At 51.9% G+C, this 23,221-nt stretch overlaps 2 protein-coding genes across 2 annotated transcripts in view; one reads left to right on the top strand and one right to left on the bottom strand.

The window, feature by feature from the left end:
* Nucleotides 1-10,007, top strand: part of Itgal (integrin subunit alpha L) — a 40,740-nt gene extending 30,733 nt beyond the window's left edge. The window contains exons 22-31 of the mRNA XM_051145343.1: nt 902-1,012; nt 1,380-1,459; nt 1,596-1,682; nt 2,901-2,976; nt 3,579-3,692; nt 3,858-3,914; nt 4,008-4,109; nt 4,992-5,087; nt 5,656-5,766; nt 9,263-10,007. Of these exons, the coding sequence (XP_051001300.1) occupies nt 902-1,012; nt 1,380-1,459; nt 1,596-1,682; nt 2,901-2,976; nt 3,579-3,692; nt 3,858-3,914; nt 4,008-4,109; nt 4,992-5,087; nt 5,656-5,766; nt 9,263-9,421 (993 nt within the window). The 3' untranslated portion in view covers nt 9,422-10,007. The remainder of the gene's footprint in view (nt 1-901; nt 1,013-1,379; nt 1,460-1,595; nt 1,683-2,900; nt 2,977-3,578; nt 3,693-3,857; nt 3,915-4,007; nt 4,110-4,991; nt 5,088-5,655; nt 5,767-9,262) is intronic.
* Nucleotides 10,008-16,100: 6,093 nt separating this feature from the next.
* On the bottom strand, nt 16,101-18,345 carry Znf768 (zinc finger protein 768). The gene is made up of 2 exons (XM_051145307.1): nt 18,062-18,345; nt 16,101-17,783 (listed from the first exon to the last, which is right to left on the bottom strand). Exons 1-2 carry the CDS (start codon nt 18,147-18,149, stop codon nt 16,186-16,188), a joined length of 1,686 nt encoding a protein of 561 aa, XP_051001264.1. The 5' UTR covers nt 18,150-18,345; the 3' UTR covers nt 16,101-16,185.
* Nucleotides 18,346-23,221: the final 4,876 nt, after the last annotated feature.

Genomic DNA, 23,221 nt, shown 5'->3' on the forward strand with positions numbered 1-23,221 from the left:
TTTTTTTTTTTTTTTTTTTTTTTTTGGTTTTTCGAGACAGGGTTTCTCTGTGTAGCCTTGGCTGTCCTGGACTAACTTAGTAGACCAGGCTGTCCTCGAACTCAGAGATCCGCCTGCCTCTGCCTCCCAAGTGCTGGGATTAAAGGTGTGCGTCACCACACCCAGCTCCAGTTGGCTTTTTTATCTCCATAGTTATTTTCCCCTAGGTTTTTAATTTTTAAAGCTGTTATATTTCATACCTTGCACGTCTATGCATGTGTGTGTGTACCCAGGTGCACACGTGTCAGAACACATGTGTTCTAGAACATGTGTGAAGGTCAGAGGACAATTTGGAGGCTCCGTTTCTCTCCTTCCACCATGTGGTTCCCAGGCATTGAACTCAGGTTGAGAGTTTTAGCTTTTTTTTTAAATTGTGGTGGATGTCTATAAGTTTAGCATTCTAACCATGCAGCTCAGTGGCATTTGGTTGAGTCTCTTGTCCTATTACTCTCTCCAGAACCCTTGGATCCTCTCAAGCTCACTAAGCAATAGATACCGGTTCCTGGTCTTAGGCGTCTCTCAACTTCCCATGTACTGCTCTGTGAATTTACATATCAGACCGCAGGCAGCAACGGGCTCGCAACATGTGTCCTGCACATCCGGCTTATTTCACTTTACAAGATTTGTTTGGTTTTGTTTCTTTAATATTGCATCCTAATGTTGCCCAGATTGAACTCACGCTTCTGGGCTAAGCAACCTGCCTGCCTCAGCCTCCTGAGAGACTAGCACTGTTAGGTTCAGCTCTGCTTTCCTCTTCGCCCTCTCTGGGTCAACCAGAGTGCTCGGAGCAACCAGCCCTGAGCGTTAGTGGCCTCTGAGGGACCCTGGGACCTTGTCCACCAACAAGCTCTGTCACTCTCAGCCCCACAGCCAAATGCCTGTGAGCTGCGAGGAGCTCAACGACGAGTCGGGTCTCCTGACCAAGAAACTGGCGTGCAATGTAAGCTCTCCCATCTTCAAAGCAGACCGAGAGGTGAGTGTGGAGCAGCCCAGGGGAGGGAGCAGGTGGCTGGCTAAGAACAGTCTCTCCTGTCACAAGGGGGCAGTATACACAGCGGCTTTGCATCCCGGAGCCTGATTCAGGATGAGGCAAACCCGAGACTGGGCTATCCATTTTATGATCTTGCACACGCAACTCAGCTGCCCAGAGCTTCAGTTTCCCCATCTGTCCAGTGGGGACACCTACGTGGTGCCAGAGACGTAGGGAGCACGCGCTCCACGGTCACCGCGGGGGGTGGGTGACACACACACACCACCACCACCACCCTCACCACCACCCCCCCCCCCCCCCGCTGCTCCTGAGCCACCTCCGTTTTCCCTCATCTCTGCTTCCCTGCCAGGTCAGCCTCCAAGTGATGTTTAACACGCTACTCAACGCGTCCTGGGGAGACTTTGTCGAGCTGAAAGGCACTGTGCACTGGTGAGTAGGGCTGTCCACGCGCCTGTGCTGGGGGTCAGACCGCCGGGAGCCGCAGCCACCTGTGCTGGGGGTCAGACCGCAAGGAGCCGCAGCTGTGCTCTTCTAACCAGTGTCTTCTCCATCTTGTCCCTCGCAGTGAGAACGAGAACTTAAGCCTTCTGGAGGACAACTCAGTCACCACCCGCATCCCTGTCCTGTACCCAGTGAACATCCTCACTGAGGAGTGAGTGCCGCCGAGCCCAATCATGCTTTCCTTCTACTGTGTCCTCCCATCTGGGTGTCCTTGCCACCCAGGGTCCCCTACTACCTCCAGCCCTCTTCCTCCTTGGTCATCACAGGCTCAGAACTCAGAACTCAACCCAGCCGTTACAACAGGCTCCTGGGGTCCAAAGTAGGAGACCCATTTAAGAGCTGTGTCTGAGAGCATGCCATTGGCTCCCTGGTGGCAGACTCTCTCTCTGAAGGGTCTCTTACTCCTGTCACCACTCTGCACCCCCACTGGTGAACACGGGTTCAGAGAGACCGCTGCCATTTGCCCAGAGCCATGCAGCTAAGAAGGACTAAGCTCAAGACTGTCTGATAACAAAGCTTGGCTGTGTCCACTTGCACTGGATTCCCTGCCTTCCTGGCATTGCAGTGCTGGAGGAGAGGCAAGGACCGGTTCCAGAGTGACCTTTGCCCTCTGGCCCCTAACATCTAGTCAGAGCAGACCCACTCACATGGAATCAGTGGTGTCGGCACGCAATGGGCAGCAGTGGGATGCAAAGGGTCTCTAGTTGGGTGTTGTGGTCACTACACAGTGGCTCTTTGAAGTTGGCTCTACAGGGTGAGGACAGAGCCGGTGTCTCAGCTCCTGTCCCCAGGGCTTCGGAGCATTAAGTGTTGAGCAGGAAGGTGTTGATATGAAATATCAGGGCAGGTACTGGAGAGACGGAAGGCACGTGGAGAAAGGTGGCCTTGCACTTCCATCTAGAGGTCCTGGGATGAGGACCAGGCAGGGGACAGAGAGCTGAGCATAAGCAAAGGCAAGGAGGCAGGACTTGAGAGTGGGGAAAGGTCTGGGCAACCTCCCACACTGGCAGCCTGTGAGAGAGCAGTGGTCAGGTGAGCCATAGGAAGCCGGGAGCTGGGGGGGGCAGAGGGGTGGGGGGGGGCAGAGGGGGAGGGAGGGCAGGGGGGGAGGAAGGGTGGGGGGTGCACATGGGAAGGCCGTGCAGGAAGAGATGGTCACCCAGGACAGTGAGGTGGCATGTGGTAGTGAAGACGCGGCCCCCAAGGTGTGGCCCTGATGCCGCAGCTTCAGTCCTCTCTCTCTAGTGACCTGAGTTCCAAAGGGCCGACTGACAAGGTGCCTGCGAGGACCTCAGCACAGTGCTGGAGGCCCAGAGGGGTCTGAACCATATTCTTTCCACCTCCCATCTCTGCATGTCTCTCTCCCCAGCCAGGAGAACTCCACACTCTATATTGGTTTCACCCCTAAAGGTCCCAAGACCCAACCAGTCCAGCATCTCTACCAGGTATGAACTTCCACAAGGAAGGGTCCTCAAAGCCACACTTTCTTTTATTTATTTATTTATTGTTTTTTTGAGACAGGGTTTCTCTATGTAGCCTTGGCTGTCCTAGACTCACTTTGTAGACCAGGCTGGCTTTGAACTCACAGCAGTTCGCCTGCCTCTGCATCCCGAGTGCTGGGATTAAAAGCGTGCACCGCCACGCCCAGCTCACCGCACTTTCTTTTATTTTTATTTGTTTTAATTTAATTTATCTTTTTATGCATATGGGTGTTTTGCCTGAATGCATGTCTGTACACTACTTACATACCTGGTGCCTTCAGAGGCCAGAAGAAGGTGTTGTGTCCTCTGGAACTGAAGCTACGGACAGATGCAAACTGCCATGTGGGTGTTTGAAACTGAGCCTGAGTCCTTTAGAAAAGCAGCCAGTGCTCTTAATCACACTTGCAGGAAAGCGCTGGAGCAGGGCCAGGTGTGGTCCACTGAGATGTCCTGCCTAGCAAGTACAAGGCCCCAGAGTTCACCTGGGCAGTGCCTCAGGTCGCACAGGGTGGTTGGTAGTTGGGGTAGCTGCCATTCAGGCTCTGCCGTGTCTGCCCCTTTCCCAGGTGACGATTCAGCCTTCTGCCTACGACCACAGCACCCCGACACTGGAGGCCTTGGTGGGGGTGCCGCGGCCTCACAGTGAGGACCCCATCACACACACATGGACTGTACAGACGGTAAGTTCCATGGAGAAGAGGGCAAAGTGGCGGGAAACACGTGCACCGAACTTGTAGGAAGTGGGTGTGGATGTCTGAATGGGGAGAGAAGTGGGGGTGCCTGAGTGCTGTGGGAGGGCGGAAGTGGCCTCAGACCTACTGAAGGACCCTACCATTGATTCCTAGGATCCTCCTGTCACTTGCCACTATGAGGACCTGAAGAGGCCACCCGGTGACGCTGAGGTATGGGCTATGCAAGCTGAGGAATCAGGCTGGAGGTGGGCAGTCAGTCGGCTGGGGATGCTAGGCCTCGCTGACCAGTGTTCTTGACCACAGCAGCCTTGTGTGCCTGGAGTCCAGTTCCGCTGCCCAATTGTCTTCAGGCAGGAGACCCTCATCCGAGTGACCGGGACCGTGGAACTCTTGGAGGAAATCAAGGTAGCACCTGTTTGTAGTTGGCACCGAGGAGTGTTGAGGGTCCGTTTGCCTTCCGAGTGGTGGGGCTGGGCTTCCCACATGTGCTCCCTGCCCCCCCCCATTGGTCCCTTCTAGACTAAACACCAGGTTTGCATAGCTGCAAACAAACAACAGCAAAGCCACCTGGATTTGTTTGAAGTTTATAGGGTTGCTTTTGTGGTGAAGGCTTGTTCGGTTTTTTGTTTGTTTGTTTGTGTTTTCTTTTCTTCGGTTTTGGTTTTTTGAGACAAGATTTCTGTGTCACCCTGGAATTCTCTATGTAGATCGGGCTGCCCGAGAACTCACATAGATCACCCTGCCTCTGCCTCCTGAGCGCTGGGATTAAAGGCTAGGTACACTACCACACCTAAGCTTTTGAGTTAGGGTGTCGCTATGTAGCCAGACTAGTCTGTAACTCATGAGCTTCCAACCTTGGCCTCCCAAGTGGTGAGCTTAATTAATAATTTTTTAAAATATTTTTTTTTTACCTTTATTTTATGTGCATTGGTGTTTTGCCTGCAAGTGTGTCTATGTGAGAGTGTCAGATCTTGGAGTTACAAACAGTTCTGAGCTGCCATGTGGGGGCTGGGCTTTGAACTGGAAGAGCAGTCAGTGCCCTTAACCACTGAGCCATCTCTCCAGCCCCCAAGTGGTGAGAGTAGAGCCACGCATGCCCACACTTGCTTGCCAAGGCTAGTGTCATGTCCTGTCTGAGGAAGTCCCTTTCTGACACTGAGGAGTGAATGACACGGCAGAGAACCAAGCCTAGGCAGAGAATGGGGCCCCCTCACCAGGATCTGCTCCCCTCCTTTTCAGAGCAAGCGGGGCCCAGGTGCCGGGTCTCACACTCTGCTCCCTCCACAGGCCTCCTCCACACTCAGCCTCTGCAGCTCACTCACCATCTCCTTCAACAGCAGCAAGCACTTCCATCTGTACGGCAGCAAAGGCTCCAAGGCCCAGGTAGGTACCTCGGAGGCCAGGCCGAGAGGTTCGGGGACCCCACACAGAGCGCATATAGAGGGGCCGTGTGGGAGAAGGGGAGCTTGGCCCAGTCAGAGCTTACTCTAATCCAAATCCTTGGGAAGCTTGGGAGGTCCCACCTCACTGAGAAGCCAGCCGCTGCAGGGCTCCCTTGTCTGAGCTGCTACAGATTAGCTCTGAGGATCTAACACCACAGGGCCGCCAGCCCAGCCGTCAGTGAACAGAGAGCAGTGAGCACAGAGGCCCAGGGTGGTTGAGGTCAGGTAGTTCAGGGTGGCCAGAGAGGGATCTAAACACAGCAATCAGGTTCTTTAGGGTAAAATGCCCAGCTCAGGCCCTTCCTCCTGGGGCCAATAGCAAGTCTCAGGGTAGCCTGTGGTCCATGTGGCCACGTGACCGGTGGGTGACACATATGCTGGAGAAAGCCAGAGCCAAAGCTATGATGCAATCCATATGAAATGAGAGCAGGGGCTGGACTGGACACACAGGGACGTTTAGGGCGGGTGGGCTCTTCCCGCCCTCACCTGGCCGTCCCCCCGCCCCCCAGGTCCTCATGAAGGTCGATGTGGTGTACGAGAAGGAAATGCTTCACCTGTACGTGCTCAGCGGCACTGGGGGGCTGCTGTTACTGTTGCTGATTTTCCTAGCACTGTACAAGGTAGGAGGCGCCAGATGGTCCAGCACTGCCAAGTCTGCTGGGGGCAAAGGGACCAGGAGGGGCATGCCAGAATGGGGGATGTAAGAGCCAAAACAGGACCCAGCTCGCTCCATCCTTCCACAGATAGGTCTGTAAGAGCCAATACACAAGTGAGAGAGACTTCCCCAGCATTCAGGGCAACACCAGCCCAGCCAGGTCTAGGTTGAGAGAGGAAAGAGGTAACGCAAATGCACTCTGGCACCGGGCACTGCACTAGGCCCCATCATAGGACAGACATATAACATGTACATGGTCCTCACTCATATGACGTTCACAGTCACAATTTGGGACATGGACACGAGTGACCATAAAAACAAGGCTCTACCCCGGGGGTCTGTGGACTCAGGAACCTATAGTGGAGATGCCTGGTGCAGGTTGGGAGGTCTGGGAAGGTCACCAAGAAGAGGTAGCATTTGAACTGAGATTTAGACGAGTAAAAAAATAGGGGTGACGAGAGGCAGAGGTTCTATTTAAAAAAAAAAAGGCTCCAGAGTTTCAGAAAAGAAGTCAGGTATGGGGAACTGGAGAGATGGTTCTGTGGTTAAGAGCACAGGCTGCTCTTCCAAAGGACCCAGGTTCAAATCCCAGCACCCACATGACAGTTCATAACTGTCTGTAATTCCAGTTCCAGGGGATCTGACACCCTCACACAGACAGAACATCAATTAAAATAAAATATTAATTAAAAAAATATTTTATTTAATTATTTATCATATATGAGTGCTCTGTCTGCATGTACACCTGTAAGCCAGAAAAGGGGATTATATCACATTACAGATGGTTGTGAGCCACCATGTGGTTGCTGGGGACTGAACTCTGGAAGAGCAGTGCTTTTAACCGCTGAGCCATCTCTCCAGCCCCAAAATAATAATTTTAAAAAAAAGAAGAAGAAGAAGAAGAAGAAGAAGAAGAAGAAGAAGAAGAAGAAGAAGAAGAAGAAGAAGAAGAAGAAGAAGAGGAAAAGCAGCAGCCAGGTGCTGTGGTGCACAACCGCAATCCCAGCACTTGGGGGTCAGAGGTAGAATCTCTGAAAGTTCAAGGTCAGCATGAGGTGCCTCTGGAGACCCTGTCTAAAGATAAGGGAGGGGGACTGGGGGGACGGCCAAGCGGTTAAGAGCGCTGGCTGCTTTCCCAAAGGACCTGGCTTCAATCTTCAGCAGCCACAACTGTCTGTGGCTCCAAGAGATCCAACACTTTCACACAGACATACATGCAGACAAAACACCAATGCACAAAGAAAAATTAAATAATTAATTAATTATTTTTTAAACAATAAGGGAGAATGGGGGAGAGAGGCAAAAGTGGGGTAGAGCCGCACAGCCTGCTGGGCTTGTGTTTTCCTCTTGATGCCTTGTCTAGACATCTCTCTCTGTGGCCACCAGCAGCTCCGCCTCCTCCTCCGAAGCTTGGTCAATTTTCTGCAGTCCCAGTGCTCCATCTTTTATTTAACACCTTCCCTGGAAACCGGGCATGGTGGTGCATGCCTTTAATGAGGCAGATCTCTGTGAGTTCGAGGCCAGCCTGGTCTACAAAGTGAGTCTAGGACAGTCAAAGCTACACAGAGAAACCCTGTCTCGAAAAACCAAAACCAACAACAACAATAGTGACAACAAAACAACAACAACAACAACAAAAATTTCCCTGTTGAAGACTGTTTAGGCTGCACTGTGGATAGTTTTGTGACAAAAATAGCTGTTCTTACTCACTTCCCACACTTACCCAAATATTATTTAGAATTAATTCTCAGAGATGGGAACACTGGAACACACACATGTGCACACACAGTTTTAAGCCTTCAGGAGAGTGTGCAGAGCACATCTTACCACACTAGTGATTCTTCCTGTTAGATAGTGCCTTCCTATTACCCACCTGAGATCCGTGAGTGTCAGTGGTACAGTAACGGGCAGGCACACCCTGGCTTCCGTTCTTAGTGCCGAAAGGAAACACACACACACACACACACACACACTTGCATGCGCATGTGTTTTTTTTGTTTGTTTGTTTGTTTTGTTTTCTTCTTCTTTTTATTTTTTTTTTATTTTTTTGGTTTTTTGAGATAGGGTTTCCCTGTGTAGCCTTGGCTGTCCTGGACTCACTCTGTAGACAAGGCTGGCCTCGAACGCACAGCGATCTGCCTGCCTCTGCCTCCCGAGTGCTGGGATTAAAGGTGTGCACCACCCACCATGCCTGGCCCCGCATGTGTGTTTTAATGTATACCTACTTTGTATACACAGGAACCCACAGACAATGGTTGAATGAGAGAGTCAGGTCTCCTGGAGCTTTGGGAGATGCTGGGGCCTGAACCCAGGTCTTCTGCAAAAGCTTTAAGCACTCTACCGCCGTGCCGTCTATCCAACCCCGTTTTGTGTTTTGTTTGTTGAGATGGCTTAGAGTGGCCTTGACCTGACAACTGCTGAAAATGATCTCAAACTCTCGAATCTCCTGCCCCTGCCTCCCTAGTGCTAGGAATGCAGGCCTGAGCCACCACACCTGGCTTTATGCAGTGTTGGGAAACAGCTTGTGCGGTAGGTGAGCACTCCGCCAACTGAGCAACAGCGTTAGCCTACGTGGCATTTGTTTTGTTGTTGGTTGGTTGGTTGGTTGGTTTTTTGAGACAGGGTTTCTCTGTGTAGTCCTGGCTGTCCTGGAACTCACTCTGCAGAACAGGCTGTCTGTCCTCAAACTCAGAGATCCACCTGCCTCTACATCCCTGTGTCACCACCACCCGGCCCCACATGACATTTTTGCAAAGAGAGTAGCGTGTAGCCCACATGGCTAAAACTCAAGATCCTCCTGTCTCTCCTCCTGCATGGTAACTCGGGCCACCACGCCTGGCTGACACATGGCATTCAGATGAGTCTAAAGAAGAAACTACCAAACTTAAAGCTTTTAAAAAAATATTTATGAGGGTGGAGAGCTAACTCAGTGGTTAAGAGCACTGACTGCTCTTCTAGAGGTCCTGAGTTCAATTCCCAGAAACTACATGGTAGCTCACAACCATCTATAATGTGATCTGGTGCCCTCTTCTGCAGATAAAGCACTCATATGCAATGAATAAAACAAACAAACAAACAAACAAAAACGTTTTAAAAAAATTTTTTTACAAGGGCTGGAGAGATGGCTCAGAGGTTAGGAGCACGGTCTGTTCTTCCAAAGGTCCTGAGTTCGATTCCCAGCAACCACATGGAGGCTCACTGCCTTTTCACACATCAGGCATGTGTTTGGTGCACAAATATACGTGCATACAAACCATGCACACACACAAAATAATACATAAATCTAATTTTGTTTAAATCTTTACTTGTTAGTGGTGGGGAGTGTGTGTGGGGGCGGGGAGGCAGGCCGTACTGCACCTTTCAGGAGCCTGTCTTCTCCTTCCACTGGGGTGGCGGCTCTGGGAACCAAACTCAAGCAGTCAGGCCTGTGTGCCCACTCAGCTTGTGTGTTCTTCTGACAGGTTGGCTTCTTCAAACGGAACCTGAAGGAGAAGATGGAGGCTGACGAGGCTGTTCCAAGCGGAAGCCCTGGCGAAGACGCTAACCCTCTGGCAGTCTCTGGGGAAGAGACCAAAGATCTGGACTGTCTAGAACCCCTCCACACCAGTGACAAGGACTAAGGCCTGGGCCTGATACACTGGCAGCCCAGGAATAGACTTGACAGCCCTGGCGCTGACCAGCTTCAGCCGCATGCCACCGTGTACCCTCTCCTTGCCTAGTCATGACTGCTCCTGGTCCTCGGTTCCCCTGTCTGAAGCATAGAGCTCATTCCTACACTATCTGCAGGTGCATGGCAAGTCGGCTGAGGGAGGCCAGGAGGGCCATCGGTGAAGCCTGCCTTCCGCTAGCCCGCCTTGTTGTCCGCCTGAGAGAATCTTTGCAATAAACCTGGAGGAACTGTCATCTCAGAACCCAGTAATATTCCAGCCCTCCCAAGTGCCCCATGCTGTCCCAGCCTTCCGGATCTGCCCCACACTCTCTCTCTCTCCTGCCTGGAGGCTAGCCGGGACTCTGTCGCCAGACAGCAAGCACACCCCACCTGTGTCACTGCATTGCTACTGCAGATGCCTTCTTCTTGAGCAAAGGCAACGTTCCTTGGTGAGCCTCAGGAGGCCTTCCCAAGCCTCTGCTGACGATGACCCATCTCTTATGTCTCTTTCCTGCCTCTCTGCCCCAGGCTGCAGCTGCCTCAGCCTTTTCAGAGTCATTCTCATGTCTCCCCCCCCCCCCCCCCCCCCGAACATGCCTGCCTCCCGCTGTCCTGGCTAAGGGAGGGTTTCACACTGCACCTTACACCAGCCTGTGCTTGCTTCCATTGCCGGGTTGTATCTGCTCTCTCTGATGATGTATTCAATTCCTACCTCTCAGGGTGAGCTCCTTAAGGTTAGGATATGTAGCCTGCTCACCTTGGGGGTCTCTGGTGACATCACAGGGTAGGGAGGGACAGAGCAGTTGCCTGATGCGGTGTCATTGAACTGACGGCGGAGGCTGTGGGAAGGCAGAGAAATAGCAAGGATGAGCCTCTGGTGTCGCATCCTTCAAGGCTCTGCCTTTCCAGGCTCCATTCAGGCCCCAGCTCCCACCCAGAAGAAGTTCAAGGAGCCCCAGGACAAAGCTCCTATGTGGTGGTGTGAGTGGGAGAGGGCCCTCACAGGCTCAGGCGGCTGAGCACTTGGTCCCCATCAGAGGCTCAGAGAGGTCGTGGGGAGGCACAGCCTTGCTCAAAGGAGGATGTCATGGGGAAGAGCTAGTGAGAGTTTAAAGACTTGGCCCTCTTGCAGTTCACTCTCGGCTTTATGCTTGCGATTGCTGTGGTCTCTCAGCTTCCTGCTGTCGTGTCTGCCTGCCGATGGCTGCTGGGCATCCCCGCCACCAAAGACTCTCCCCCACCCCCAGCCCCCACCCCCGGGACCATAAGCCCAAATAAACTTCCTTCCATAAGTTGCCTTGAGTGTGATTGTTTTATCACAGCAACAGGAAAGTGACTGATGCCATGAGCCTGTGTCTGTTTATCCAGGAGGTGCAGGGTTGTGACCAGTTCTGATGGGTTTGTGCTAGTGCAGTGTTCCAGCCGGGTTCGTTTAAACTGATGTGTTCCCCCTCACGTGTTTTACCAAGCAGAACCAAAATAATTGGCCCTGCTTCTCTTCTCCCATACTGGGTTTAGCTTTTTGTTCTGTTTTGTGTCTCTGCAGCTGCAATAAAGTGCACTACCCTAAGAAGATTGGCGGGGGGTGGACGTGGAGAGATGGCTCAGTGGTTAAGAGCACTGCCTGCTCTTCCAAAGGACCAGGGTTCAATTCCCAGCACCCGCATGGCAGCTCACAACTGTCTTTGACTCCAAGATCTGACACCCTCACACCAGCACATATAAATTAAATAAAATATTGAAAAAAAAAAGATCACGGGGGAAGGTTTGTTTTGGCTTACACTTCCAGAAGGGCTGTAAGGCAGTGCGCGGGGAAGGCACGCACTGGGAGCATGCGTGTCCTCCCATGCATGCGCAGTTGGGAAGCAGAGAGCAAACGGGATGTGGAGGAGGATGTAAAAGCTCAGAACCCACCCCTGACCCACTTCCTCCAATGAGGCTCCGCTTCCTTGAAGGGCGCACAACCTTCCCAAACAGCATCACCAGCTGCGGACCAAGTATTCATCAAACAGATGAACCCATGAGTGACATTTCACATCTCAACACCCCTCTCCCCCTTTGCCATCATGGACTTCAGGCAGCTAACCTTGTCCTGAAGCTAACATTGTGGGTTAATTTCAAACAGAGGCACAGAGAGACAGAGAGAGAGAGAGAGAGAGAGAGAGAGAGAGAGAGAGAGAGAGAGAGAAAGAAGAAGAAGAAGAAGAGAAGAAGAAGAAGAAGAAGAAGAAGAAGAAGAAGAAGAAGAAGAAGAAGAAGAAGAAGAAGAAGAAGAAGAAGAGAGACACTAGATGGAAGAAGATGCTAAGAACAACCTGGCAGTTCATTCTTTGGAAAATGGGAATAAATCGTCTGGAGAAATGGTTCAGCAGTTAAGAACACACACTGCTCTTGCTGAGGACCTGAGCTCAGATCCCGGCACACATAACTGCTTCTAGCTTGGCTCCAGGGGGATGTGACACCTCTGGCTTCTGGGGGCACCTGCACTTACATGAACATACACAGGCACACATACTCACGATTAAAAATAACAAACCTTAAAAAATATGGGAATGATGGCACTCAGGGAGGGAGAGACAGGTGGATCGCTGTGAGTATGAGGCCAGCCTGGTTTACAAAGTGAGTCCAGAATGGCAAATCAACCAATTAACCAAATATATATATTCACACACACACACACACATATATATGTAATACATATACATGTACACACACACACACATGCTCCAGGAGCCAGCAAAATGGCCCAGAAGGTAAGGTATGTTGCAAAACGTCCTTTCCAGGGGAGGTGTAAATGACATTTACCCTTCCCCTTCCTAAGGTCCTAACCACAAACCGAGGCATTATTTCACCTAAGTTCACTCTGGAGAATGAATGGGTTTAGTGGACATATGTACAGAGCACAGGCGAGGGCTGCTTACAGGAATGTGGGTGCTCCCCCTAAGCAGAGGCTGCCCAGGAAGGTCATGACCTAGCAGGGATGACAGCTTTCCCATAGACATTTACAGAGCACTGCCAGCTCAGCTTTCCCAGTCCATCCACATATCCTAGTCTGTCTGTCTGTCTGTCTGTCTGTCTGTCTGTCTGTCTATCCGTCTGTCCCTGTCTGTCTGTCTGTCTGTCTGTCTCTCTCTCTCTCTCTCTCTCTCTCTCTGATGTACAACAGGTGCTATGGGCTCTGGATCCTCAGATGGGTCCCCTGGCTCTCCCTGGCCCTCTATGAGGGGTGTAAACCCAGCTTTTGAGAGCGGGTTCTACTGAGTTTCTGAGGACAGAGTCTGTTTGCTCAGGGCATAATCATATCCTGGGCATGGCTACTAAGCCTGAAAACCTGCGTTAACTCCTGGAACCCACAGGTGGAGTGAGAGGATGAATCCGTGGGAGTAGTCCTCTGACCTCCACAAGTGGGCCACAGCCATGCCATGCTGGTTGGGGGTCGCCACCGGAGAAGACCACTCAGACATCAGTTAAGCCAATAGAGAGTATAGCCAGCCGGTGACTACAGTGGGTGTTCAGGGTCCTAGTGTAAGCGCGAGCCTTTCTCAAGGGGTGCTTTTTAAGCACAAAAACCATGTCCTGGGCTGACATATTTCAGTTAACAAGAACATTTAGCCAGAAGCAGAACTACAGAAGCCAAAATAGTACATATAGAGACTTTTCCAGAGCTATGGACGATGACGGATTAGGTCATTGTTTTAGTTTCGGCAGGTGGTACTGTCTCCGTGCTGAGTTTTACATCCTGAACGACACGTCCATCATGGAGTCAGTCGTGCTAAAGTCCGGGGCTCTGTTACAAAGTCCATGCCTACATATATACACACTCTCTCATACACAAACACACAAAATAAACAATGGATTAAAAAAAAAATCTATGGGTTGAAGAGATGGCTCGGTGGTCAAGACCACTTGTTGCATTAACTCCTTAGGAAAAAAATATCTGGTTGAGGGAGGGGGGGAAAGAGCATTTGACCCAGCTTCAGTTCTCAGCATCATTTGTAATTTCAGTTCCAGAGGAGCGGGCACCCTCTTCTGCACCAGGAACATTCTTATTATATATACACATGTGCAGGCAAACTCACACACACACAAATCAAATCTATAAAAACAAAAATTGGCTGCAAGCAAGACAGAGAGCTCAGACTGAACCACCAGTATTTAGGAAGCAAAGGCAAGAGTGTTATCATTAGTTCATGGCTAACCTGAGCTACATAATGAATCAGAGGCTAGCCTGGGCTATACAGAGTAAAGCTCTGTCTTTAAAGAAAAAAAAAGGGAAGCTGGGTGTGGTGGCGCACGCCTTTAATCCCAGCACTCAGGAGAAAGAGGCAGGCTGATCACTGTGAATTCGAGGCCAGCCTGGTCTACAGAGTGAGTCCAGGACAGCCAAGGCTACACAGAGAAACCCTGTCTCAAAACAACAAAAAACAAAAGAACAAAAAAAAAAAAAAGAAAAAAATCCTTTTTTTTTTTTTTTGAGACAGGGTTTCTCTGTGTAGCTCTGGCTGTCCTGGACACACTCTGTAGACCAGGCTGGCCTTGTACCCAGACACTTAACTGTTAAAGGTATGCACTACTACCACCCAGCAAAAACCCATTTTTCACCAGGGCACAGAATGAATTTGAGGGTGGCCTGGTCTACATTGGGAATTCCATGTTAAAGAGGACTAGATAGTAAGACTATCTCAAAAAAAAAAATAATAATAATTTTAAAAATTACATATTTTAGCTGGGCAGTGATGGTGCACACCTTTAATCCCAGCACCTTGGAGGCAGAGGCAGGTGGATTTCTGTGTTTGCGGGCAGCCTGGTCTACAGAGTGAGTCCAGGACAGCCAAGGCTACACAGAGAAACCATATCCGGAAAAACCAAAAATATTTTAAACTGAAGATGCAGCTCAGTGATAGAATACTACCTGCCTAACAAGTGCCACGTCCTAGTTTCAAGCCCGAGTACTATAACAAATAAATCCAAATATAAAACAAAATGATAGAACTGTTTCAAATCCAGGCATGAGGCCAGGAGACAGAGGAAGGTGGAGCTCTGTGAGTTTGAGGCCAGCCTGGTCAACATTAAGTGTACCAGGTCAGCCGGGGTCTTTCTACATAGAAAGACTCTGTCTCAAAATACAGTAAGAAAATAAAATTCCAGATATGATGTCTTTGGATATAGCTCTCCCTAAGTGGTACTCCCCTGCCCCGGGGCCAGTCCCCAGCCTTACATAGATGCTGTGGTGTGCACACCTGTACTCTTAGCACTCGGTGGGCTTCAGCGGCTTGAGTTTGAGGCCAGTCTGAGTTATATAGGGACATAGCATTCCAGGAGGAGAAGGGGGAGGGAGAAGGGGGAGGGAGAAGGGAGGAGGGAGGAGGGGGGAGGAGGGAGGAAGGAGGAGGGAGGAGGGGCGGCGGCAGCGGTGGAGGCAGCTACAGCTGGGGTTGATTGCATTAAGTTCATAAAGGTCTTTCACTTATCAATAATGTTCTACTTTCAAAGGCACTTTTAATTTTGAAAACCAGGCAAACGAATTGAAGTATATGGTCCCTTCCAGAGTTGCAGCTCACACCCAGCTGGTTGGAAATGGCCTTAGAAGCTATTTGCTTTTTATGAGCTTGAAGGCTCTAAGGATGGAAATGACCCCAGAACCCAAAAACCAAAGACACTCAGCTGTGCCTATGTGGCCAAGCTCCAGGCAGAGGTGGAGCCAGGTGAAGGGAGTATGAATGTTAACCGAGCCCAGCGCCTCAGGCCATGGGGGAAAAGGGGCCTGACGGGTGGCTCCTTAATCTTGGTCAAACAGGTCCCCTGCCCCATCTGGGCGAAGCTAAAAGGTGGCTGCCTGCTCCAGTCTCAAGAGCCTAGAGAAAAGACCTACTGGAGGTGGCTGGGAGTGCCCACTCGGGGTGCAGGATGCGGTTAAGCCAAGGTACAGTGGGGAGCAGCTGTACCTAGGTACATGCACCCATGTGTGCTTTTTGACCTAAGCACAGACCCTTTGTTTAGGAAGAGTTGAGGACTGTTTTGAACCTCCCTTTGAATCTGCAGCATGCAAAGGCGTGGGGGCATGAACTTCAGCGCCCATGGGCAAACAGACCTTGCCAGGAATCTCAAACACTAAGGTCTCACTGAACCACCGACCACACAAGTACTTCCCTGGCAAGACCCCGGGGCTGCAGTTCTGACTGGCATCGCCCATTGCGCAGGGAACTGTCCACATACACATCATAAGAACAAGTCTCTTACCACATAAAAGTTTTATTGAACTCGAATGGCTCCAAAGCCTGAGGAAGACAAGGCAGGATGGGGTTTGATCTGAGAGGCCAGCCCCTACCCGTGGGCCTCACTCCACACCTGCCCACCCTTTGCCCTCTTCTGGTTTCACAAGGGTCTCAGCAGCTACCAATCTAAGCTACCCTACTGTAATGGACACTCCCTTGCCCTCCCCCCTCCCCAGCTAGTGCTTAGCCCGAACAGGCCTCCCAGCTAAAGAGCATGCTGCCGCTCAAGTGAGCAGCACGGTTCTTTCCTGGTGCTTCTTGTCGCCCGTCTGGCTTCCCTCCAACCCCGCTTCATACCCACTCCTCATACTTCTCGAGGGCATGTGACTTCCTGCACTCTGACCCATCTTCTAGAACATTCCACCCTTCTATTCTCCAGCTTCCCCACTATTCTCTCAAGCGGCTTCTGTAGTTCCCCGACCTCTTGCCATTGGCTCTTCGCCTCCCCACCCTTGACTGGTCAGCGGCGGCCGGCTGCGTGGGTCCGCTGGTGGCGGATGAGGTCAGAGCTCTGCGAGAAGGCCTTTCCACAGTCATCACACTTGTAAGGTCGCTCCCCACTATGCACGCGATGGTGCTGCAGCAGCGTGGAGGAGCGACAGAAGCCCTTGCCACACACGGCGCAGCGGTATGGCCTCTCGCCTGTGTGGGAGCGCTGGTGCTGGATGAGGGTGGAGGAGCGGTTGAAGGTCTTGCCACAGTCGGGGCAGCTGTACGTGCGGCCGGGCAGATGGGTGCGGGCATGGATGGCCAGAACAGAGCTCTGACCAAAGCGCTTGCCGCACTCCGGGCACTTGAAGGGCTTTTCACGGGCGTGGCTGCGGGCGTGGGGGATAAGTGCTGAGCGTTGGGAGAAGCTCTTGCCACAGATGCCACAGCTGAAAGGCCGTTGCCCAGTGTGCACCCTTTGGTGGCTGCGCAGGGACGAGTTCTGGCTATAGCACTTGCCACACTCGGGGCAGCTGTAGGGCCGCTCGTGGCTGTGGGTGCGCTGGTGCCGCAGGAGGTAGGAGCTGTCGCCAAAGGCCTTCCCACAGTGTGGACACTTGTAGGGCTTCTGGCCAGAGTGGGTGCGCTGGTGGCGAAGTAGGTAAGAGCTATCGGCGAAGGCCTTGCCACACCTGGGACACTTGTAGGGCCGCTCGCCTGTGTGGGTGCGCTGGTGTTTGATGAGGTCAGAGCTCTGGGAAAAGGCTTTGCTGCACACCTCACATTTGTAAGGCTTCTCACCGGTATGGATGCGCTGGTGCTGGATCAGGGTAGAGCCTCGCCCAAAGCTCTTCCCGCAGATGCCACAGATGTTAGGTCGAGGGCCTTGCCCACCCCTGGCCCGGCCACCCCTACGGCCTGGACCACGAAGGGTTCCTGTCAGATTGAGGGGACTCTGGAGCATCTCAAACTGGGGTGTCGACAGCAGGGCCCCCGTAGGCATATCAAATGGTGCCCCTAGAGGCAGCGCTCCCGTGGGTTGATCCCCAAACTCCTGAGTAAAGGAGTCCAGGGGGTGAACTCCTAGGGGGATGCTTAATGGATTCTTTTCCTCGGGGTTCAGACGCATCTCTGCACCTTCCTGGAATTTGGAGCTTTGAGTTTCAAATTCGGGGTTATGGGTTTTGAACTCAGGATTACGAACTTCATCTCCGGAGTTCTGCGGTTCATACCCTGGACTCTGGGATTCATACCCTGGGCTTTGAGATTCAAACTCAGGGCTCTTTGACCCATACCCAGGGCTTTTGGGTTCATACCTAGGACTCCCGGGTTCATAGCCAGGACTCTTGGGATCATAGCCAGGGCTTTGGGGCTCATACCTAGGACTCTGGGATTCAAACTCGGGGCTCTGAGGATCTGATTCGGGACTTCTGGGTGCAAACTCGGGACTTGGGGGCACAAACCCAGGGCTTCGGGATTCAAACCCTGGGCTTTCCGGCTCAAACCTGGGGCTCTGGGATTCAAACTCTGGGCTTTGTGGTTCAAGCCCAAAAGGAATTTCTTCAACTTCATAGTCCCCACTGCCTTCTTGCTGAGAAATGTCCCCTTCTTCATCCTCCCTTGTGTGGCCTGCAGGATCAGAGAATTACAGAAAATCCAGATCGATTGGGGGTCTGGAAAGTCATTTGCTCCATTAGTTGCCCCAAACTTCTTTCCCCAACTCCCCAAGCAGGGTCGCTGGCCCTACAACAAGGTGCTGAAATGCACCACCTCCTCTCCAAAGACCCAGGACACTCAGTCTCCACTCCCCCCTCCCCCAAGTGTCTAAGCTTCTGGCCTTATTTTCCTCCCACAGGCCACAGCCTAGTTTCCTGGTGCCCTCCTAGGAGGCGCGGTCCTCCCCTCACCTTTGAGAGACCCTTCGGGGCTGCCCACTTCCTCAGGACTGTGCACATCCCCCGGCTCGAGGCCCCACGACGACGCCTCCCGCTCCATCCCTGCCAGCTCCCAGAGTGGCGGCGGTGGCGATGGCGGACGATCCTGCGACCCAGTTCGAGTGCCCGGAGCCCCCGAGCCCTCGCCACCCGTCCGTTCAGAGCCGCCCAGGGGACCGGGCGGGCGGCCTGGCTCGGGCCTCGAAGGCCGGACGTCTTGACCCTGGGCCTCTCCGGCCCCGCCCCTGCCCGCGGCCCCGCCCCCTCCCAAGGTCTCCGATTGTCCTCCGGCCCTCACCGGCCCACGCGCGTCGTGGCCTCGGAGGCGGGGGTGGGGGCTCAGCAAACTCCTCCGGCCGCCCTTCAAGTCACTACTCCCAGCCCGAGACCCCTAGTCTCAGCCCCTAGCCCGGGCTGGGCTACTGCTCTCCCGCCCCCTCCCCCCCACGCACAGGAAGTGTCCGTCCCTGGCCAGTTCCCCCCGCTGGCTTGCGCCGCGGCCTCTCTAGGAGCGGCTGGAGGTGGAAACTCGTTGGCATTAACCCTGGACTGGATCTCCCGGGCTTTGGGGTTGGGGGGCGACCCGACGCCCCAGAGCCGGCGAGAAGGACGACAGCGATTTGCGTGTCTATATCGCGAGTCTCTGCCTATCCAGGGACCAGTCCGCAGATTTCTCGGACCATGTGCGGGTCACTGAGTGTGGCCAAGGGCGAGGCGACAAGCGAGACCAAGGTCAGCAAGAAGGTGAGCCGCTTCCCGGCGCCAGCGGGGGAGGCGGCTCCTTTTCTCAGCCTCGGGGTTCACTCGGACTGGCACCGGGAACGGTGGGCGGACGCCCGTTCGACCGTACATCCAGGCTCTGGAGCCCAGAGGCCGGGAGCCCGCCGCACCACAGCAGTGACACCAGCGCCCGCTACCCCCTCCCGTACCCTCCCCGCCTGCTCGGTGCTGCGGGATCGTCGCCAGAGAGACAGTCCCGCCTCCGAGCCGCGAGGCGCCGCCTCCTCCGCGGACGATTGGCCCGCGCGCTGGCTTTCTTGCCGCCGCCTCCTACCTCCGGAGTCCCTAGTTCTCCACCCGTCCTGGTCTTACTGTGCTGAAGATGCTCAGGCCGGTCCAAGTCTATTTGCCCGAAATGTCCAGGGCAGTGAGAGAGGGAGGTGCCGGGTCCCTCCCCGCGAGCTCAGACTGTGCCATTCGTCCTGTATTATGAAGAATGGAAATCGAGGGCTCCTAGGCTAAACACCCTCCCTCCTCTCCTCTGCGTTTCTTCCTCCGCATTTCGTCTGCTCTCAGGTTTTACAGGTGCTGAGAGGCCAGTCCAGAGAGGCCCAGAGAGGCTGACACAGGACCGTTCCCTTCCAGGATCCCTAGTTTCTGGATATTTTTTTTTTTTCTTCACAAGCATGCAGGATTGTTCAGAGGTGAGAGTGACACCGAAGATTTCCAGAAGGGAATTCGATAGAAACGATTTGATCTTTAAAGCATCTACAAACTAATTTTCCGGTGTTTGTCTGGCTTGCATGAAGGCTTGCAGGGGAAGGAAGGTGTCAAGTCGAATGGAAACTCCAAATCCCCAAACTGCAAAAGGCGGTCCAAATATCCAGAAATGAGCCCACCATGGACTATAGGATGATTTTGAGCAGTTATATAAAATCTCACATTCCTCGGGGACTTTGTGAAGCTGGTTCTCCACCAAAAGGAGTCATTCCCTTATTCTGCCACAAGGGACGTATGGCGATCTGTGCCACCTATCAGCATTGCCGAAGCACTGGTCTCACAAGTACCTGCTCCGCGCTTCTCACCGCCTCCCCTATCCTAAGCTCCCTCCAGCTCACCGGCTTCCTCCCCCACCACCACCTGCTATCCCCCCTCCTCTTCTTCCTCCTCCTCTCTCCTCCTATCCCCCTCTCCCTCCTCCCGTCTCCTTCTCCCCAACTTCTTTTTATTCTCTATATCCTGCTATTCTCTTGTAGATAGCCCTGTCCCTGTCCAATCTGCTGGCTGCGTTCAGTCTACTTTCTGCCCGTCTCTGGGTGTTCTCTCTCTCTCTCTCTCTCTCTCTCTCTCTCTCTCTCTCTCTCTTTCTCACACACACACACACACACATACACACACACACACATCAACAATTTAAAAAAACTTCCCCTTAGCAATACCATGAAGTTTATTATTGTTTTTTAAAATTACATGTATTATCTATATTATTTATAGGCCCAGCTAACAACCAATCAAGACACAGACACTTGTTATAATTTAAAATAGCCTCAGTTAACCTGGGGCAGGGCAGATATCAATCCTCTAAACTACCTCCCATAGTGGGGCAGGCCTGGGATCCCTGTCTCAATCCCATGCCATCTGCTTCCAGTAACGTCTATCAAGCGACCTCCCATCCATAATCCCAAATACTTGCTCATGTTCTTCATCTGGATTCTCCATCCACGCCGGCCGTGTGCTTCTCCTCCAGCTAACCCATGGCAGCCTTCCTCTCTTCACTTCCAGTCTCTCTCCTTTCTCCTCCTGGTGGTCTTTCTTCCCGGAATCCCTCTCTCTCCTAGCCCCACCTATCTCCTGCCCTGCCCAGGTGGGATGGCTTTTTATTAAACAAAAGTTGGGCCACACAGACTGCAAGCAGTAATTAGTATAAAAATACATCAGACCGTCCCCCAACAGTTTATATAGAAGAGTGCCAGAAAACTGCCCAGGTGCAGTTTTGAATGCTGAAGTGTGTGTGTGTGTGTGTGTGTGTGTGTGTGTGTGTGTGTGTTTTCTGTAAGGGAGCTGAGCTATGGTGAGTTTTGAGGCATCGGTTTTATGAGGCCATTCTTCAGTGACTCTGAGGGATAGTAGAGTTCAGCTTTTTTGTGCCATAAGCATCTTTGTGTGTCCTCCTCCCAGAAAGATGTACAAATATCACACGGACTTTGGGTAGTGTCTATTGGGATATTGTACCTGCTGCTCTCCAGGCCAGTGGAGCTCTGAGGAAACCGTCTTCCTGGCTTAAGTTGCCTCTGTAACTGAACTTCAGACAAGCTGAGAATGAAGGGCAGATAGGCGTAGGGGTCTCATGCCCTAAGGAAGAGTTGATTAAACAATGGAAACAGCTGGAAGGTAACAGCAGGAAGTAGGGGAGTTGGGAGAGCTTTCCCAGCCTGAGAGCATTCTGAAGTCTTCAGATAGTAAATAACGCACTTTGTAACTGAAGGTAGTGGCACTTCCGGCTTGCATCTAACTGGGAAGCTGGTCCAGCAAGCTGAGCTTGGGCGGGGCGGCAATGAGGAACAGGGAAAGGATGCAGCTGTTCTCGCCCCATGTCCTGCGGCAAAGTGGCACATAAGCAGTTGTCCCCCGACGCTTAGGGTTTAAGGAGGCCCCTGTGGGGTCGGATTTAAAGGATAGTGGGTGGGCTTGCTCCTTAACCTACCTGTGCAGTGTATTTCCCCAAGTTTTCTACTGCTTTCAAAGTTTCTGCAGGGAATGGGGCTGATAGAACACTTGCCTAGCATGTATGAGGGCCAGGACTCAAGCCTTGAACCACAAACAAACAAAGGTTTTTCCAGGCAGTGGAGGCATACACCTTTAATCTCAGCAGAGGCAGGTGGATCTGTGAGTTCAAGACCAGCCTGGTCTACAAAGCTAGTTCCAGAACAGCCAGAGTTGCCTCAAAATAACCACCAAAAAAACAAAAAACAAAAAAACCCACACACACAACAACAACAACAAAAAAAAAACCCAGACAAACAAGCAACAAAACAAACACACAAAAGGATAGTCTTGGTTTTGTACTTCTAAGAACGACTTAGAAACAGAGCTGAGTGAATTTTTTTAAAAATGCTGAGGAGCTAGAGAGGTTAAAAGCACCTGGCTGTTCATACAGAAGGTTTGATTCCCAATACCAGTGTGTGTGTGTGTGTGTGTGTGTGTGTGTGTGTGTGTAAAACAACTGCTTGTTTCTCCAGTTCCAGCATATCTGATGCCCTCTTCTGGCCTACAAGGACACGAGGCATTCACATGGAGCGCAAATATACACATAAACCCATACACACAAAATAAAAATTAAAAAGAGCTGAGGACAGGAGCCTCCCTGGGATGGTAAGCATGTTACCACATCAAGGCAGGAGTGCTCCCTCACCACATCAAGGCAGGAGTGCTCCCTCACCTGCACTAGTCTGGACTCTAAGCTCAGAGGAGCGATTTACAAGGAAAGAGTCCTTGAGAGCCTTACCCTCTTGATCCAGAGTCAATTCCTTATTCCTAGCCCGGCCCCGTTTGTTGATGATGGTATGACTGACCTGCACCTCTTGCCTTAGGCTGGTCTTTGTTTTACCTGGGCTTGCCCTATGCTTTTGCCAACAGATTCACTCCAATGCTCTTAAGGGACACTGAGTAATGCTAATGACTGCTTGGAACTCACAGAGTTTTCTTTATCGTTTTGAAACAGGGTCTCGTTGTCCCAGACTGGTCTCCACCTCATGTAGCTGACGATGACCTTGACATGTGATGCTTCTGTCTCTGCCTTCCAAGTGATGAGATTACAGACATGTAGTGCTGGCCATCAAACCCAGGCCTTTGTGTGGGTAGGGCCAGCACTGGGTCAAATGAGCTACATCCTTGGGCAAGTTTTAATTTTAAAGCATTTTTGGTGGTACGTGGGTATCATGACACATATGGGGAGGTCAGAGAGCACCTTTTGAGAGTCAGTTTTCTCCCAGTATCTGGGGAAAGAATCTGAGTCCCCAGGCTTGCCAACAAATACCTGCGCAGCTATTTTACCAGTCCATTTAGATTATTTTTGAGATACATTCTTTCTGTACTGTCCTCCAACTGGCAATCCTCTAGTTTCAGTCTCCCAAGTACTAAGATTACAAGTATGCAGGGAAAATGTTTGGATTCTTCAAAGAGAAGCCAGAAACCTAACTTTGTGTGTTTGAAGTACTTCAATTCTTTTTTTTTTTTTTTTTTTTTTAAGACAAGGACTCCCTGTCTAGGGACTGTCCTAGAATTCACTCTGTAGACCAAGATGGTCTCAAATTCACAGAGACACACCTGCCTCTGCTTCCCGAGTGCTGGGATCAAGGGCCTGCGTCCCCACACCCTGCTGAAGTACTTCAGTTTTACAATATTGACCATTAA

This window comes from Acomys russatus, chromosome 5 (assembly GCF_903995435.1).
Source record: "Acomys russatus chromosome 5, mAcoRus1.1, whole genome shotgun sequence".
Taxonomy (NCBI): domain Eukaryota; kingdom Metazoa; phylum Chordata; class Mammalia; order Rodentia; family Muridae; genus Acomys; species Acomys russatus.